This window comes from Antechinus flavipes, chromosome 1 (genome assembly GCF_016432865.1).
Source record: "Antechinus flavipes isolate AdamAnt ecotype Samford, QLD, Australia chromosome 1, AdamAnt_v2, whole genome shotgun sequence".
Lineage (NCBI taxonomy): Eukaryota > Metazoa > Chordata > Mammalia > Dasyuromorphia > Dasyuridae > Antechinus > Antechinus flavipes.
Window position 1 is genome coordinate 149,559,383 of NC_067398.1, and position 16,336 is coordinate 149,575,718.

Sequence of the window (16,336 nt, forward strand, 5' to 3'; positions counted from 1 at the left end):
CTTCTAGCTTTCTTTTAAGAGTCTTTTTAATTTTTTCTATGAGAGTCTTATGTGGTGGGGATCAGATCATATCTATCTTTGGTTTTTCATCTAGAGACAAACTATTTTTAGTCTCCTCGGGGTTTGAAATCTGTTCTCTTTCAGTATAGAAGCTATCTATAGTTACAGCCCTGCCTTTTTACTTATTTTAACCAAACAAACAAACAACAACAACAACAACAAAAAAAAAAAAAAAAACCTGCAATCTGCTTTTGGAGCAGTATGGGGTTACTGGACTTCCTCAACAGACAACAGGAAGTAGTAGTAGTAGTGGTGGTGGTGATGGTGAAGCAGCAATGGGACAACAATGGCTACGCTGGGATCAGCTTCTGCATTGGGATTAGCATCTATGCTGTGGTCAGCGTTGCTGTGCTTTTGGGGGTTATAGTCTTTACCCGCTGTGTTTAGAGTTTCTCTGCTGATCTCCTGGCTTACTGTCGGAGCAGAGCAGCTGACACTGTGGTAGAGTTCTCTCTGCAAATTTTCAGCTGGTGAAGAACATACCCTGCTCCCCTCTGATCTGCTCAGCATGAGTTGTTCTCCCTGCATTCACTGCCTATCTGATTCTGCACCTGGCCTAGCCGTTCCTTCCCACAAGCAAAAACAGATCTTTTCTGGCAAATTTAGAGATTATCTTCTGTTAGTCATGTGTTGTACTTCCAATATTTGTGTGTTTTGACAGTCAGGCACTAATTCCCAGGCTGAATTTCGTAAAGAATAGTTTGAGGGTAAAGGAGAGTTCAGAAAGACTTTGGCTCCACCCTCTATTTTGTATTTATTAACTTTATGATATATACATAGACACACACACAGACACACACATACAATTTGTCCTTACAGCTTTATGCATTGAAATATTGTTTCATTCTATTTACTTGTGTCTGGAGCATCTGGCTTAGAGCTTGTTTCTCAGCAGGCGCTGGCAAAATACTTGTTGTTTTATTGCTTAATGGATTGATGTGTCTCAAAGACAATTCATTTAGAAACAGTGTGAATCAGAAAATAACAGTCCAAATCCAAGGTCTACCATTTACAGCCTATACAGTCCCAAGGTCCTTTAACCTCTCTGCTTCTTTCTTCAACTATAAAATTAGGCAGTTGGAAGAAATGATATGTAAGGTCTCCAGCTCTAAACCTATGATGGTTTATTAAAAATATGCAACAAGTTCTCTACACAATAAGCTCAATATGAGTCAGCACTGTATTGTGGCAATCAAAAAAAAATGTGATTTCAGCTACATTTATAGCCTGTCAGGACTAGGGAGATTAAAATTTCATTGTACTCTGCTCTACTCAGAATACATATTAAATATTATGATTACTTCTGGGGGCCTAGTAGGAAAAACATTGACAAGAAGAATATACAAGGGAGAGTAACCAAGCATGAAAGTACTTATTCTTACAATCATACAATACTAAGATCAATCGCATGAACTTAGATCATTTATCCTGAATAATAATATCGAATGTGAAAGAATGAGTAGGAATTTGCAAATTGTCTTCAAATATTGGAAAGGCTGCTATGGGGAAGATATTCCCCTTGCTGTTTAACTCAGGACTGGTCAGCAAAGTGTTATTTTGAACATTTTGGTTCAGGTTAGGGGGAAATTGCCTAATTATAATTGTCAAAAAGTAAAATGGGTATTCTCAGGAGAAAGTCAATAATGTCCCTGTTGGCCCTTAGGCAGAGGCTGCCTTTTAAATGCTTTCAAGGATATTATAGAGGATTTTCCTCCTTTATTATCTAAGATTTCAGATATTCTAAGTGAATGAGCTTGTATAGTAAGACAATTGGTAAAGGGGTGCCTTCTGGAATAGACAAGCATCATGCCATGTTTTAAAGGAAGGGAAGAACTCATATGAACCATATTTGTTAAAAAAGCAGAATTGGAAACTGAGGTATTGCTCCTCAATTGGATAATGGTATATGAGTATTATGGAAAACTATGGAAAAGCTAACAGAGAACCTTAGAAAGACTTATATGAATTGATGCTAAGTGAACAGAACCAATAGAATCAGATAATATTGTTTTTGTCTTCATAATGTGGCAATATCATATAGACAGACAACTTTGAAAGACTTAGGAACTCTGCTCAACACAGTGATCAACCCTAATTCCATGACAAAACATGCTATTCTTATCCTGAGGGAAAAATAACGAACTCAGGATTCAGATTGAGATATTTTTGTACAAGGCCAATGCAGGAATTTGCTTTGCTTGATTCTACATATTTATAACTTTGATCTTGTTTTCCTTTCTTTTTCAGTGTGGGGTGATGGATGCTAGGGAGGGAGAAAGAATAGATTTTTGTTGAATGAATTATAATTTTAAGTAATTAAAGAAGGAAAGAGACATGGGTTGGCAAAAAGAGGAAAAGGCCTGTCTTTGGGGAAAAAAATACTGACTGCCAAAGACCTTGTCATTTGTTTCAGTTACATCCAACTCTTTGTGATCCCATTTGGAGTTCTCTTGGCAAAAATACAGGAATGTTTGCCATTTCTTTTTCTAGTATTTCCTTCTCTAGTTTCTTTTATAAATGAAGAAACTGAGGCAAAGCAGTTTCATTGACTTGCCCAGATTTCATAGCATTGTGTCTGAGGCCATATTCGAACTCATAAAATGAGTCTTCCTTCAGTCTCAGCACTCTGTCCATTTTACCAACCTATGTTTTTTTTATTTATGAACAATTCTTCATGGTCCCTTTTTGAGAGTTTTCATGGTAGAAATGATGGATGGTCTGCCATTTCCTTCTCCAGTATATCCCCATTTTCCAGATGAAGAACTGAGACAAATAAGAGTGGCTTGCCAAGGTTCCCACAACTAATAAGTGCCTAAGGTGGGATTTAAACTCAGATCTTACTAACTCCAGGCCCAGTGCTCTATCCACTGCACCAAACATACTATGTTAATAATAATCATAATAATAAACTGACAACACATAGCATTTTTAAATTTGTAATGTATTTTATATATAATTTCTCTTCTGACCCTCAAATTAGTTCTGAGAAGTAGTATATAATCTCCCATTTTACAAATGAGGAAACCCATCTTCAGTAGAATGCAAAGTGTTGAATCTAGAGTCAGGAAATAAAGTGGATTGGTATCATCTGTTATTTGATTTGTGCAGATTCCATTCAGAGAGAAAAAAAAATTGAAATAGTGTGAGTAACTTCATTTGTCATTTCAACAAAGAAGCATAAGACCACAAGATGAATAGGAGATATCCCAGTAAAGTTCAAGGCAGATGAAAATGGATAGGATAGAGAGATAGAGCTATAGCTGATACCAAACTTCTTGGACTCTAATTCTGAATGTCCCATATCTTTTTGCCATCTTCCCTTACTAACATGCAGAAGCAGTTCATCTTGTATATTTACTTTAGAAAGAGGGTAATTTTGACTATTTGTGTCCCTTACCTTTGGAACCTAAGTTCCCATAAGACACAATGTCACTATATTTGGATTTGAATTCTATTTGAAACCTTTGAGCTATGTCTCCATGGACTAGATCAAAGCTTCTTAAATCGGGGGTCATGACCGTGCATGGGGTCTTGTGACTGAATGTGGGGGTTGTGAAATTTTGAATTTATCAGTAAATCATCATTATTATCAGTAAATGTTTGATTTATATACCTTTTTTCTATATCTATGTACCTGGAGTCATGTAAAAATTTCTGAAGCAAAAAGAGGTCTCAAGTGGAAAAACTTTTAAGAAGCTCTTGCCTAGATGACACAAAAAGATAATGACAAATGTTGGAGGGAATGTGGGAAAACTGAGACACTAACACATTGTTGGTGGCTGGAGAACAATTTTGGAACTATGCTCAGAAAGTTATCAAACTGTGCATACCCTCTGATCCAGCAATGTTTCTACTGGGCTTATACCCCAAAGAAATACTAAAGAAGGGAAAGGGATTCACATGTACGAAAATGTTTGTGGCAGCCCTCTTTGTAATGGCACAAAAACTGGAAACTGAGTAGATGCCCATCAATTGGGGAATGGCTGAATAAATTATGGTATACGAATATTGTGGAATATTATTGTTCTATAAGAAATGATCAGCTGGATGATTTTAGAAAGGCCTGGAGAGACTTACATGAACTGATGCTAAATGAAATGAGCAGAACCAGGAGATCATTTTATATAGCAACAAGATTATATGATGATCAATTCTGATGGACATGGCTCTCTTCAGCAATGATATGATTGATGCCAATTCCAATGATCTTGTGATCAAAAGAGCTATCTACACCCAGAGAGAAGACTGTGAGAATTGTGTGATTCACAACATAGCATTCTCACTCTTTTTGTTGTTTGCTTGTATTTTATTTTCTTCATTTTCTTTTCTGGTTTGATATGATTTTTCTTTTACAGCAAGATAATTGTATAAATATGCATATATTGGAATTTAACATATATTTCTACCATATAGAAGAAGGGGGGATTGGAACACAAAGTTTTGCAAGGGCTAATGTTGAAGAATTATCTATGCATATTTTTAAAAAATTATTATAGCTTTTTATTGACAAGATATATGTATGGGTAATTTTTCAGCATTGACAATTGCAAAACCTTTTGTTCCAATTTTTCCCCTTCTTCCCCCAACCCCTTCCCCCAGATGACAGGTTGACCAATACATGTTAAATATGTTAAAGTATAAATTAAATACAATATATGTATACATGTCCAAACAGTTATTTTGCTGTACAAAAAGAATCAGACTTTGAAATATTGTACAATTAGCCTGTGGAGGAAATCCAAAATGCAGGCAGACAAAAATAGAGGGATTGGGAATTCTACATAGTGGTTCATAGTCATCTCCCAGAGTTCTTTTGCTGGGTGTAGCTAGTTGAATTTATTAATGCTCTACTGGAACTTATTTGGTTCATCTCATTATTGAAGAGGGCCACGTCCATCAGAATTGATCATCATATAATATTGTTGTTAAAGTATATAATGATCTCCTGGTCCTGCTCATTTCACTCAGCATCAGTTCATGTAAGTCTTTCCAGGCCTTTCTGAAATCATCCTTATGCATATTTTTTGAAAAATAAAAAGCTTTAATTAAAAAAAAAAGAAGAAGCTCTTGGCTAGATGACTACTTTGAGACCCCTGATATCTCTAAATCCTATGTCCCTACAATCATGGATCAGGTGTACTGATCAAAGGACAAATATTGATTCAGAAAGTGAAAAGTCCAGGGTAGATTAGAAAGCAGTTTAGCTTTGTTGAAGGCTGGAGACAGGACAAGAAGGGTGTCTTTTTAAAATCAAAGGATTGACCCAAAATAAGGGATGCCATTATCCTAATAATAAGAACATCCATGATAATTAAATTAGTGGTATACTTCCTTCTGTGTTTCTTTGTAAGTGTACTTCAACATTTTAAGTGTTATGTATAATTTATTTCTTGATTATCAAATAGCCTAATTAAATATTTCTATGTGATCTAAAAAAAAGTGAAGAGAAAAGAAAATTTTTTGAGAATTGACATTTAAGATCCCTAAATGAAGGTGCATATTAACCTCTTTTTAAAATTTAGGACAAAAAAGTGTTTTGTCCTTTTTTCTGGTGAACAGTAAAAGAAATTCACTTGTTATTCCTAGTTTCCCTTCTCGTTTTCTTTTTGATTTGCCTTAAGCTTCATTTTCTTGCCTTTGTTTATTTTTTCAAACATTTTAAAATTTCATATCCTTTTGTTTTTGAATGTTGAAATGTTCAAAGATGCCTCCACTCTATTGTCATAGTAATTATGTTGACTTGGAATCCTTGCTAGTCAGACGCTGTGCTGGAAGAGTGCCACTCATGACAGGCCCTTCCAGGCTGGGAGGGTTCAGAGGACAAGCTCAATAAAGACATAGAATTTTTTAGATAGGCTCATCACCAGTATTGACCTCACAAGATGAATCTTTTCCGACACAATGATTTATAAAGGTAGTCTCTGCTAAGGAAATAAAATAAAGAGAAATAAGTCTTAAAATATTTTAAAAATAAAGGAATGTAATGTCCATTTTTTTGGTGCTGAATTTGAAGATGCATCCAAGTTTTGGGGTTTGGATTTTGTGTTGGTTTTTTTTTTTTTTTTTTTTAGTAAAACCAAAAAAAAAAAAAAAAAAACAGCAGGCCACATGTTAAATAAACTGTTCACTGTTAGAAGTAGTAGTTAATATTTTCAGATACAAAAGATTGATTTATACATATCAGTCTCAAAAGGGTTAATTGTTATGGTTGGACCAGATTTTAGATCAGCATTTTAAGCCCCATATGGGTAGCATTGAGTTATTGGTACATATAAGACTGTAAACTACCAGACCTTTATGTATGAGAACAACTTTCTGTAGCCAGCCTGCCTGTGTATTCTCCTAGGAGATTGTAAAATGTGGGCGTGCTTTCAATTCATTATGTCTGTGATTTATAAAGGCTTACAGAGCATAAGTTTATTATGCTGAAAATCACAATAGCAATTTTGTTTTGGCTTTTTAAAATGAAGTGACCCAAACATGTTGAAAGATAAACACTTGAAGCCATTTTGATCATGCTTTTCTTTTTATTAAGGAAAAGATTAAATATTATTACAGAGTAACCATCCATACTAAGCATTATGATATTAAACCTGAAGTAGTCTGTAAGATGATAGCCCCCACTTTCCTCTGGGCTTAGATTTGTTATTAATCAAAATGTTGGATACATTTTGTGTAGCCATGTATGAAACAATAGTTGAAAAAGAAGGCTACTTTAATTTAGGAGTGTGTATTTTGTATAAGTAGTATAAGAAAATCTTTTTTCCTCTTATAGATCTTGTGCTGCTATTGGTGTTTCTAGATTTCTTGTTTTGTTCAGGAGCCAGCAAAATCCAATAAATGTGAGATGCTATACTGTATCTTGAGGAGTGTCTTGTTTCACATTTAATTGATACACTCGATATTTTTTTAATATGGCAGTTCCCTGGTGTAAATTACTAGTAAAGTAAAACTTGTTGCGCTTTTGAGGGGGCTGGGGAAAAGATTTTTAAGTACTGGGTAAATAGAAAATGAGAGAAAATGATAAATTAGAATATTGCTTATCTCTCTTTAATCCTAAAAGTAATACTAAATTATATGTATGCACTGGGGAAAATAAGGTTTTCTTTATCTTGGGCAACCAGGGATGCCTTCTAAAGAGGCAGGGTATAGCGGCTATCTCCTTCAGAGTGACATGGTGGCTAAAGCATTCTCTAAAATTGTCACAGTCTCTTATTAATATCATCTAGGCTGAATCCAGGAGCTTACTCTGGAAATTGCCCACCAAAGCATAGAGGAAGCTGAATCAAGCAGGCAATGTTGATTGTCATGTGGAAGTGTGGCCAGGGTATAGGAATTGTAGCTGAGTTCCTGAAAGAAATTTGAATAGGAACTTAGGTATAGTGGAAGTTGATATCGAGGTCATATCAAAGGAATAAGCTCAAGCAGTAACAAGACAGAAACTGATGGGAGATGGAAAGTAATATGTTCTGGCTCAGAACGAGATGTGTTGACCAAAGTCCTCCGTGATATGTTGCCTTTTAAGGAGTCCTTCAAGGCCTTATCTGTAACCATATCCTGAGAGAAAGCAGTTTGCCTTGAACTTAAGGAGTCTCAAGAAGGCTGGGTAGAATCTTGTCTTCATTTCTTTTATTTCAGGTCCTTCAAGTCTGATTCAGACCTTACCTGCTCATATCAATGCAAAGCCTTTCCTGATCTTTAACCAAAATTCTCTCCCTTAACTTTGGCTTTGGCTCAGATTGCCTCTTGTGCTCAAAGATGCTTGAAAAAATTTATCAGCATCAGGGTAAATCTAACCCTGAATCTTGAGGACCTTTGGAGTCAAGATTTTTATCTGAGGTCAGGATTGGAGGGCCCTTGATGAAGTACTGGCCATCTTTGCGATCTGAAAACTTCATACTAAAAGGACGGGGCATTTACCAAGGATTTCTGAGAAATCGTTTCACAGAAAAACATGGACAAAGTTGCCAAAATGAACAGACATCAATGAATTGGGATCTGCATCATTAGAGGGAACATACACATCAAAGAGATCCTTGATCCATTTGAATATGAGAAACAAATACAAGATACAGGAAATGTAAAGCTGTGAATTGCAGGAAGCCAGCATCCTCAGAACTAAATAAACCTTTAAATAAAAACATGCAAATCTCAACCGTGAATGAATAAATGAAAAAAATCATATTAATTACTTATTGTGAACAATGCACTAGAAATACAAATAAAAAAGCAAGAAATATTACTCTCAAGAGACTCACATTCTAATATGGGAAACAGCATTATAGGTAGCCTCAGTTGTATGGTAGATAAAAAGGTATCATTCTTAGAATACACTGACAAAGTAGATGCTAATGCATCTTCTTTGATGTCATTTCCATTGATAAATTCATATCTATTTCTGACATTGAGCCATTTGACAATATCATGAATCTTGGTGAGTTAGAATTTTCTCATCTTCAGCAATATGACTTTTGGGGAAATAGGGGCCTGTGTTACCTGCAGATGTAGTTGCCTGGACTCATAGTAAATGCTTAATAAATGTTTATTGTATTGAATTAAATTGCTGAATATCCACAAGGGTTACTCCTTTGGACAGTGGCTGTGGCAGCAGGGTTGGAAGCAGGTCTGATGGTTTGGGGCAGGTGGAGGAGGTGCACTATTCCTGGACCTCATGGGCTTATCTGTCCATCATTGATAGTGAGTCAAGATTTGGTAGTGGTGTTGACTAGGATGTCAAATTTTAATTAGCATTATAAGTATTTCCAAATAAAGTTGTTTTCTATGGTGTCACCTATACCATCAACAAGACATCTCTTTTCTTTGAAAGATGAAAGGTAGGATTAATATAAAATATAGTTGGAAGAGTCTATCTGAAAAGTCACAGAGGGAGTGATGAGTAGTAATCTTACAGGTAGTTTTGAAATATATAAGGTTAGAAAGAGGCGATTCATGAGTTGTGATGGGGAGAGCTAACTGCTTTAGGGAGAGCTATCTGCTTCAGATAGAGGGCTAAGAGGCTTGAATGTGGATCACAGTATAATATTTTCACCTTTCTTGTTGTTGTTTACTTGCTTGATTTTTTTCCTCTGATTTTTTTATTCTTTTTGATCTGATTTTTCTTGTGCAGCATGATAAATGTAGAAATTTGTTTAGAAAAATTGCATATATTTAACTTATATTGGATTTCTTTCTGTATGGCTAAAAGAGAAGGAGGGGAGAGAGGGAGGGAGAAAAATATGGAACACAAGATTTTGCAAGAGTGAAAGTTGAAAACTATCTTTGCATGAATTTTGAAAATAAAAAGCTATTATTGAAAATTGAAGAAAATACAAGGTTAGACCATCTCTATCCCAGATTCTTGTGTCTTATAAAACTACAGGTAAAAATCATCATTTCAGTAACTAATGAAAACATCTTAAAAGTTCTACATTTGGTAATGTTTGTTTTGCTGCCCTCAAATTTGTTCCCTTGGGCCTGACATTGTGGCTCACACCTGTAATTCCTGTTCCTAAGGAGGCTAAAGCTAACAAATCTCTTTACAGCAGGAGTTCTGAGCTGCTCTGGGATGATCAGATGGTTTTCTACTTTATGATATCAATATGATGAGCTCTCCTGGAGCTACCAGGCTGTCTACAAAGGCATAAACTTACCGAGGTCAGAAACAGAATAGCCAAAGCTTCTGTGCCAGTCAGCAGTAGGATTAGCCTATGAAGTGATCATTACATTTTCAGCTTAGACAAGATAGGGAGACCTAGCCCCCCCCCCAAAAAAAAAAAACTTTTATATATATAAAACACCTTTGACTTCTTTCCCATTAGCTTCTAGAGCACTGACACTTTCTAATGGGAGCAAGCTGAGCCCTTGCAGACCTCCCTGCTGCTAAGTATAGCCAGCTTATAAGTACTTCTAACTCAAGCACGTGTTGATGCCTTAAGCCAGTTAGAATTTGATAAAGTAGAAAAATATCAAGATCATTGAATTTGCTTTAGTTGATGCTAAGAAGAGGAAATCATCCCAGAAAGCATTGCCAGGACATAAATTCGTCTCCTTTTACAAGAGAAAAATTTATTTCCCCTTAAAAGGAAGTCATAATATAGCCAGTATTGCCCAGTTCTTAAATTTGGGCATCAGTTTTGAATTTTTATAGTACATTCCCTACCTCTGACCCAATTAACTATTGAAAGAGAAGGCTGTGATGTGGACAGAACACATGTGCTTGAATGCAGCCTTTAAAGGAAGTTCTTAAAACAGGACAGTGCATGGTTTCATTTCCAGGGTGGGAGGGCTTTGTTTTGTTTTGTTTTGTTTTTCCAGCAGGGAAGGTGCCTCAAATGAAAAATAAGGCAAAGGGGGTCAGTGCTAGAAATAAAAACCAGGGAACAAGCTCCAGACATATTTTTTAAATTTAAATGTTTTCAGAGAAGTCGGTTGCCATGTGGTATAAAGCACCAGTAAACAATAAGCCCATCCTTATATTCTGTGCCAGTATAGTTGCAGTGTGTTACGCCAAGGATAGTGTAGTGTAGAATTTCAGGCTTCAATTCTGTCATGCCAAAATCATTGAACCATCTCTCTTTCTCTGTAGGATGTCCCATGTGCTTCAGTTTGAGGATAAAAGCAGAAAGGTAAAAGATGCAAGCATGCAGGATGAAGATACTTTTGAAATCTATGATCCCCGGAATCCAGTGAATAAGAGAAGAAGAGAAGAAAGCAAAAAGATCATGCGAGAGAAAAAAGAAAGAAGATAAAAAGAAAGTATTGTTCACCAAAATTCACTGAAAAAGTGATGGCAATCTAAGTGGCCTTATGAAAAGCCATTGTTCCTGAAAGCATCACTTAAAAGTGTAAAAAGAAATAGTTTATGAACTTGTTGTCTGATTTTGAGACACAATTATCTTTTTATGAATTATGCAATGAAGTAAGTAAATGATTTGGATGATACTGGGTAGTCCACATTCCATGATGTTTTTCTAACGGCATTTTATATGACTGATTCTGAATTCAAATAGTTTTTATTCTTGTCTGCATGTAACCACTTACACGATATACCAATTGAATTTTGTCTTTTCAACACCAAAAGTTGAGATAACCTCAGAAATAAAATCCAAAGAAAGCCTTCCTAAGTGTCTCTGGCTGTATATACTGATTTTTGAGAGCTAATAAAAGCTAATGAGATGATTGAATGTAATGATTTGGGGGTTCCAAACCTACAGATGGGAGCATTGCTGCACCAATGAGATTCAGTAGCACCATGTCTAAAACCCTAGAAAACATGTGTAGTTTGAGAAGGTCAGCACTGACTGAGCGATCAGTTAGTTCCAACCCTGTCAAAACTCAGTTAAAAACTCATTTAAAGTTGGGGTTAAATTCTTTTCACTGTGCAAACTGTACTTGTGTAAAAATCCTTGGAAGTGAGATAGGAGCAGCATGTTTAGGCCACAATGAGTTTTCTTTAGAATGCCTTAAGAGCCTCCAGTTTGAATGGGAGCACTGACCTCAAAAAAAATTTCTTAGAACATTGTGAATTATTTTAAAAAGCAATTTCAAAGAGAAAAATGAGAATTATTATATCAGGAAATTCTTTCTTGAATTTCATAAGTAAAACTAATTTTATGTTTACTTAAGGTTTATTTTTCTTCTTTTTCATTTTGGTTCAGAGGCTTTTATTCTGTAGTACCAGACTAAAACGCTTCTTCTGATTATATTACTTGAATGTCTGATTTAATTGCTATTCTAGAAAATATGGGAGGAGACTACTAAGATTTTTTTTTTCCTAGCTAAGCCATCATTCTGCTTGCTAAAAGCAACTACGCAGTTAAAGTTAAGCACTGCGCCTTGCTTTCTCCTCTTCTCCATAGATGTTTAGAGTACATGTAGACAGAGCTAGAATTTCTAAGAACATTATTAAAATATGTGGCATGCCCCATAGCTCATCAAGATGTCACAGAGACTGCACCTACAGTAGCACACACGGCTGCATCTAAAAATGGGGCTCCCCATAGGCCAAGGTCATTCCAAAGTGTGAGAAGATGAGTGGTTTTGCTGCTGTTGTTTTTAGAACAAGTTCAGTAAGGTATGATGTCCTTATCCAACTGCCACTACCAAGTTTCCTGATAGGGTCTGAAGTGTGAGGTACATAAACCTGTCTCACTATGTTAATGTGGTCTGTGTGGCAAAGGTTAGATGAATGCAGAATACTGCCGAAATGTGCTTTGTAATCTCCGAGATAACAAGAAAGAAAACCGAGGTGTAAAGTGAGTTCCTGTAGAAACTTGTTGCTGTTCTTGTCTGGGTCAAAGCAACTCCTACATCGGGGTGTGGAGAGGTTAAGAGGGGTCACATTCTCAAACACTGTCATTCATAAAAAAGCAAGTCTGTGGTTTCTTTTGTTTGAATCTGTTCCCATGCCTGCCTGACTTTTATCTGCTGGTTCCATTTTTGCTTACTAGAAAGCAGGGGCTGCTTTTCCTGTCTTGAGCACATATTCCATCTCCTTGATTCCTTTTTTTTCCCAACTGCTTTAATGAAATAAAGGCCTAAAAAAAAACTTACATTTTTGAAGAAGACTTTCTAATAAGTGCTTGTTGGAATCACCAAAACAATGTTGGGATAAAATTAAATCCATGACAGTTTCTATATGTGAACTGTAAGTTCCATAAAGATTTTTTAGATATTGATTTCAGTCCCCAGTCTTTTGTAATACTCTGGAAAACATTCTGGAAAGTAAGCATTTGGAATTGTCATATTCTAATTTTGTTTATTTGTTTAGTTTGCATTTGTTAACATTTTTTTAAATAAATATACTTGTAATAATATTTTTACTTAATGAATTCTACAGTTAACTTTTAAGAACTATTCATAGTTCTTTTTTTGTAACTATTTTGAATGTTTATAGAGTGTCTTTTGTTGGCCTTAAAGATGTATGCCATCAACTTGCTGAAAGATTTGGGAGAACTTAACCTTCTGCCAGCATCACATACCTAATGAGATAAATCACCTTACTCCATACATATTTATTATATGTAATTATTCTTAAGTCCTCTTGTATTTTAAAGAATGATGTGGAACAGCCCCAGCAACTACATCTATCCATTTTTGTAGCCGGTTCAACATATCCAATCCTCTGTTGATTTCATTTTCCTTAACTCCTTGGCTCATGTTTGTTTCTGCTTTTTCTTTTTGCTATAATTCATCATAGTTCCATGCTGTAAGATGCAACTAGACCTCATAGGGAAAAAGAGCCTACAAATATGAATTCCATTTCCTTTAGTTACTGCCTCTAAATAACCAAATGCAGAATATATCTGAGAAAAGAAAAGACAAGAGAGAGATTCTTACCTGGAGAGAAGACTGGAAGACAATCTTCTCTCTAGGTAATTAAATGCAGACAGCAGTCTGGTCTCTCTCTTCCACATCTGCTCAATATTATTCTCTTAACATTTTTTTTCCTTTTAGATTAGATCATGATATTAACTCATTTTACCTGATCCACAAAAACCTCTTTTTTTGAAAGCCACCTATTTGACTGATGGTCCTCTGGATTGGCTTGGTTTCACTATTTGATGAACTGTCCTCATTTCAAACATTCCAAATAAACTTTCTAGCCTTTTATTAATGTTAGATAATCTTAGGATTGAGAACCTTTACTAAAAATCACCAAGATTTTTTCACCACTAATAAGGTTGCCTGTTTTGTTGTGAGTCCTCAAAATATATTTATTTAAAATAAAAAATAAAAAAAAGCTTTTTTTTTGAGTGGTGCCCTATTGTACCCAATTGTTGGGAAAGATGTTGGATAAAGAACATTTGGGATCTTTCATTTAATATATTTATGTCCTGATATTGTATGGTACTATTAGTTGATTACAAGCATTTATGGAGTACCTAACTTGTACAGGAACTGTACTGGGTGCCAGGAATTCAGAGACAAAAGTGAGATGCTCTTTTCTTCTAAATATTTGATGATCTAGCCAGAGAAGACATCTTTCAAAAATATGTACATGCATGCATATCTGCACATGTATGGTTATATGTGTATGCATGCATAGATATATAGATAAATATATACTTATCTATACATATATGTAGGTATAAAGTAGTTAAGAAATTATTTGCAGGGCAAGGAACAAGGTTTCACTTAGAAGGCAACTATTAACCAAAGAGCCCTGAAAAAAAGCTAGGAAGTCTAAAAGGAAGAAATGAGGGCTTATGGCAAAGACAATTCAAAAATGTGAAGATTGGAGAAGGAATGAAGAACATGAGGAACATTGGAAAAGGAATGAGGAACAAGGAATGAGGAATATGAGGAACAGTAAAAATTTCAGGTTGAATAGACCATAATAGCTTTAAATGCCAAACAGAAAAGTTTGTATTTCATCTTTGAAGACTTCTGGAATCTATAAAATTTATTTTATGTTTTGATAACTACATAACAATAATTGGTTTCCTTTGTGATACTATATATTTTATTTTATGCATTTAAAATTATTGTTCTAGAAAGGTCCATAGGCTTCACTAAACTGCCAGAGGGGTTAATTTAAATTTTAAAAATAATAATAATAAACCACTTAACTGCCACTGTTTGAAGTAATGGAGAACCACTGGAATTTATTGAAAAAAGGAATTAAATGATAACACCTGCATTTTCTGAAAATCAATATGGCAGTGGTATAGAAGATGGATTGGAATACAGAAAGATAAGGTAGAGAGGTCAAATAGGAGGCTATCGAAGTAGTCTAGATAAAAAATGATATATACCTGAATGATGGGGCTAGCTTTGTTTAATGGAAGAAAAGGAATGGATGGGTGTAAGGGGTCCATTGGTCCCATAAACTCACCAGTGAGTTAGGAGGAGTATCTTCATTAAACATATGAAGACTTCCCCTGTGACACAGATAAATGAGAACAATTTGTTCCAGGCCATAAAGGTGGCTGAAGCAGCCAAGTTGGAGTGCTTAGAGTCAGACGCGAAAGACGACAAAGTCATCCATTGCATCCCCAAATCAGCTCCAGTCATCTTGACTTTTATCTTGGAAAACCCTGGGAGAGAGTGAGACTGGCAACTTTGCATGCACAAGTCTGCCTCACTTTAAGCCAATTCATGAGTAAGTCAAGACATCATCCCATGATATTGTTATTCTTCAAAAATGAAGGATGAACAGCAGCAACAGAGAATGAGCCTGGTAAGTTGTACCAAGTTCAAAAGGCCTGGAAAGTGATCCTGGTAATGGACAGATACCTGTCATCTAAAGACCTGCCTACCTCTGTTAAAAAACGTTCATCAGTAGTTTGTCTACAGGATTGTAATTACTTCAGCCATAGCAACTTTTGAAGACTGTCAGAATGGCTGTAATTAGGAGACTGGAGCCCAGGGAGTTTAAGCATCTGAATCACATAGCAAATGATCATGAAAGGTAACCCATTTGCTTTCTACCCTTCCTTGTCTCTGTACTTCAATTTAATCTCTCTGCCCCAATTTTCTACTCTGCTAAATAGAAATATCTATCCTATCTACCATGCCCTGCAAGAAAAGAGTAATCCCCACCCAGCACCAAGCAGGCAGAGTCAACTTGAGATGAGAATTGAAAATCCAAGCTGGGATCGCACACTGGATGTCCACAGAGCCCTGAGATCCCAGGACTGAATGGTGAGAAGTGAGTTTTAAGGCACATATTCAAGACTTTGAATTTCAGGAAGTTAAAATGCATGAGGGACCAGGGAGTTAATCAAGTATATAGCTCAGTTCAATCTTACTGAAAGTATTTTTTCTTCCCACTCCAGCCAACACTAAAAGCTCAGGTAATCACAAGTACAATCTATCATACCTCATTCAGCAGCCCACATTGGTCCATGGGCATTTACACTACTTAGCTCCTAAGGGTCAGGTGAAATAAATAGGTACAATTTACTGCAGGTGTTAATTCATAACATCTAATTCCTGCCCTCTAGGCACTGACAATAGCAGTGCGTGTGAGGGGAAAAAAAAGCATAGAGACATAAAAAGAACCTCATTTTAAAATGTAAAAATAGTAATAAAAGCTGTAAATAATTGAATGAATAAAATTGATTAACAAAGCAGAAGAGATGATCAGACCCCAGTAATGTTCATCTAGGATAGAGGCATTCTAAATAGACAGTATAAGGGAGGAAGGGATATGGTTTGAAATAGAGGAGGAGGGAGGCTTCTCCAGGTGGGGAGAATGCTGTGCATCAAGACAAACTATGAAGTCATATACGGAAGATAGTAAAGCTGTGACTACATAATGCCAAAACATCTG

General features: G+C 35.8%; 1 protein-coding gene across 1 annotated transcript in view; it reads left to right on the forward strand.

The window, feature by feature from the left end:
- CWC27 (CWC27 spliceosome associated cyclophilin) overlaps nucleotides 1-11,178 on the forward strand; it is a 283,584-nt gene extending 272,406 nt beyond the window's left edge. Inside the window, exon 14 of the mRNA XM_051991219.1 lies at nucleotides 10,646-11,178. Coding sequence (XP_051847179.1) covers nucleotides 10,646-10,808 — 163 coding nt within the window. The 3' untranslated portion in view covers nucleotides 10,809-11,178. The remainder of the gene's footprint in view (nucleotides 1-10,645) is intronic.
- Nucleotides 11,179-16,336: the final 5,158 nt, after the last annotated feature.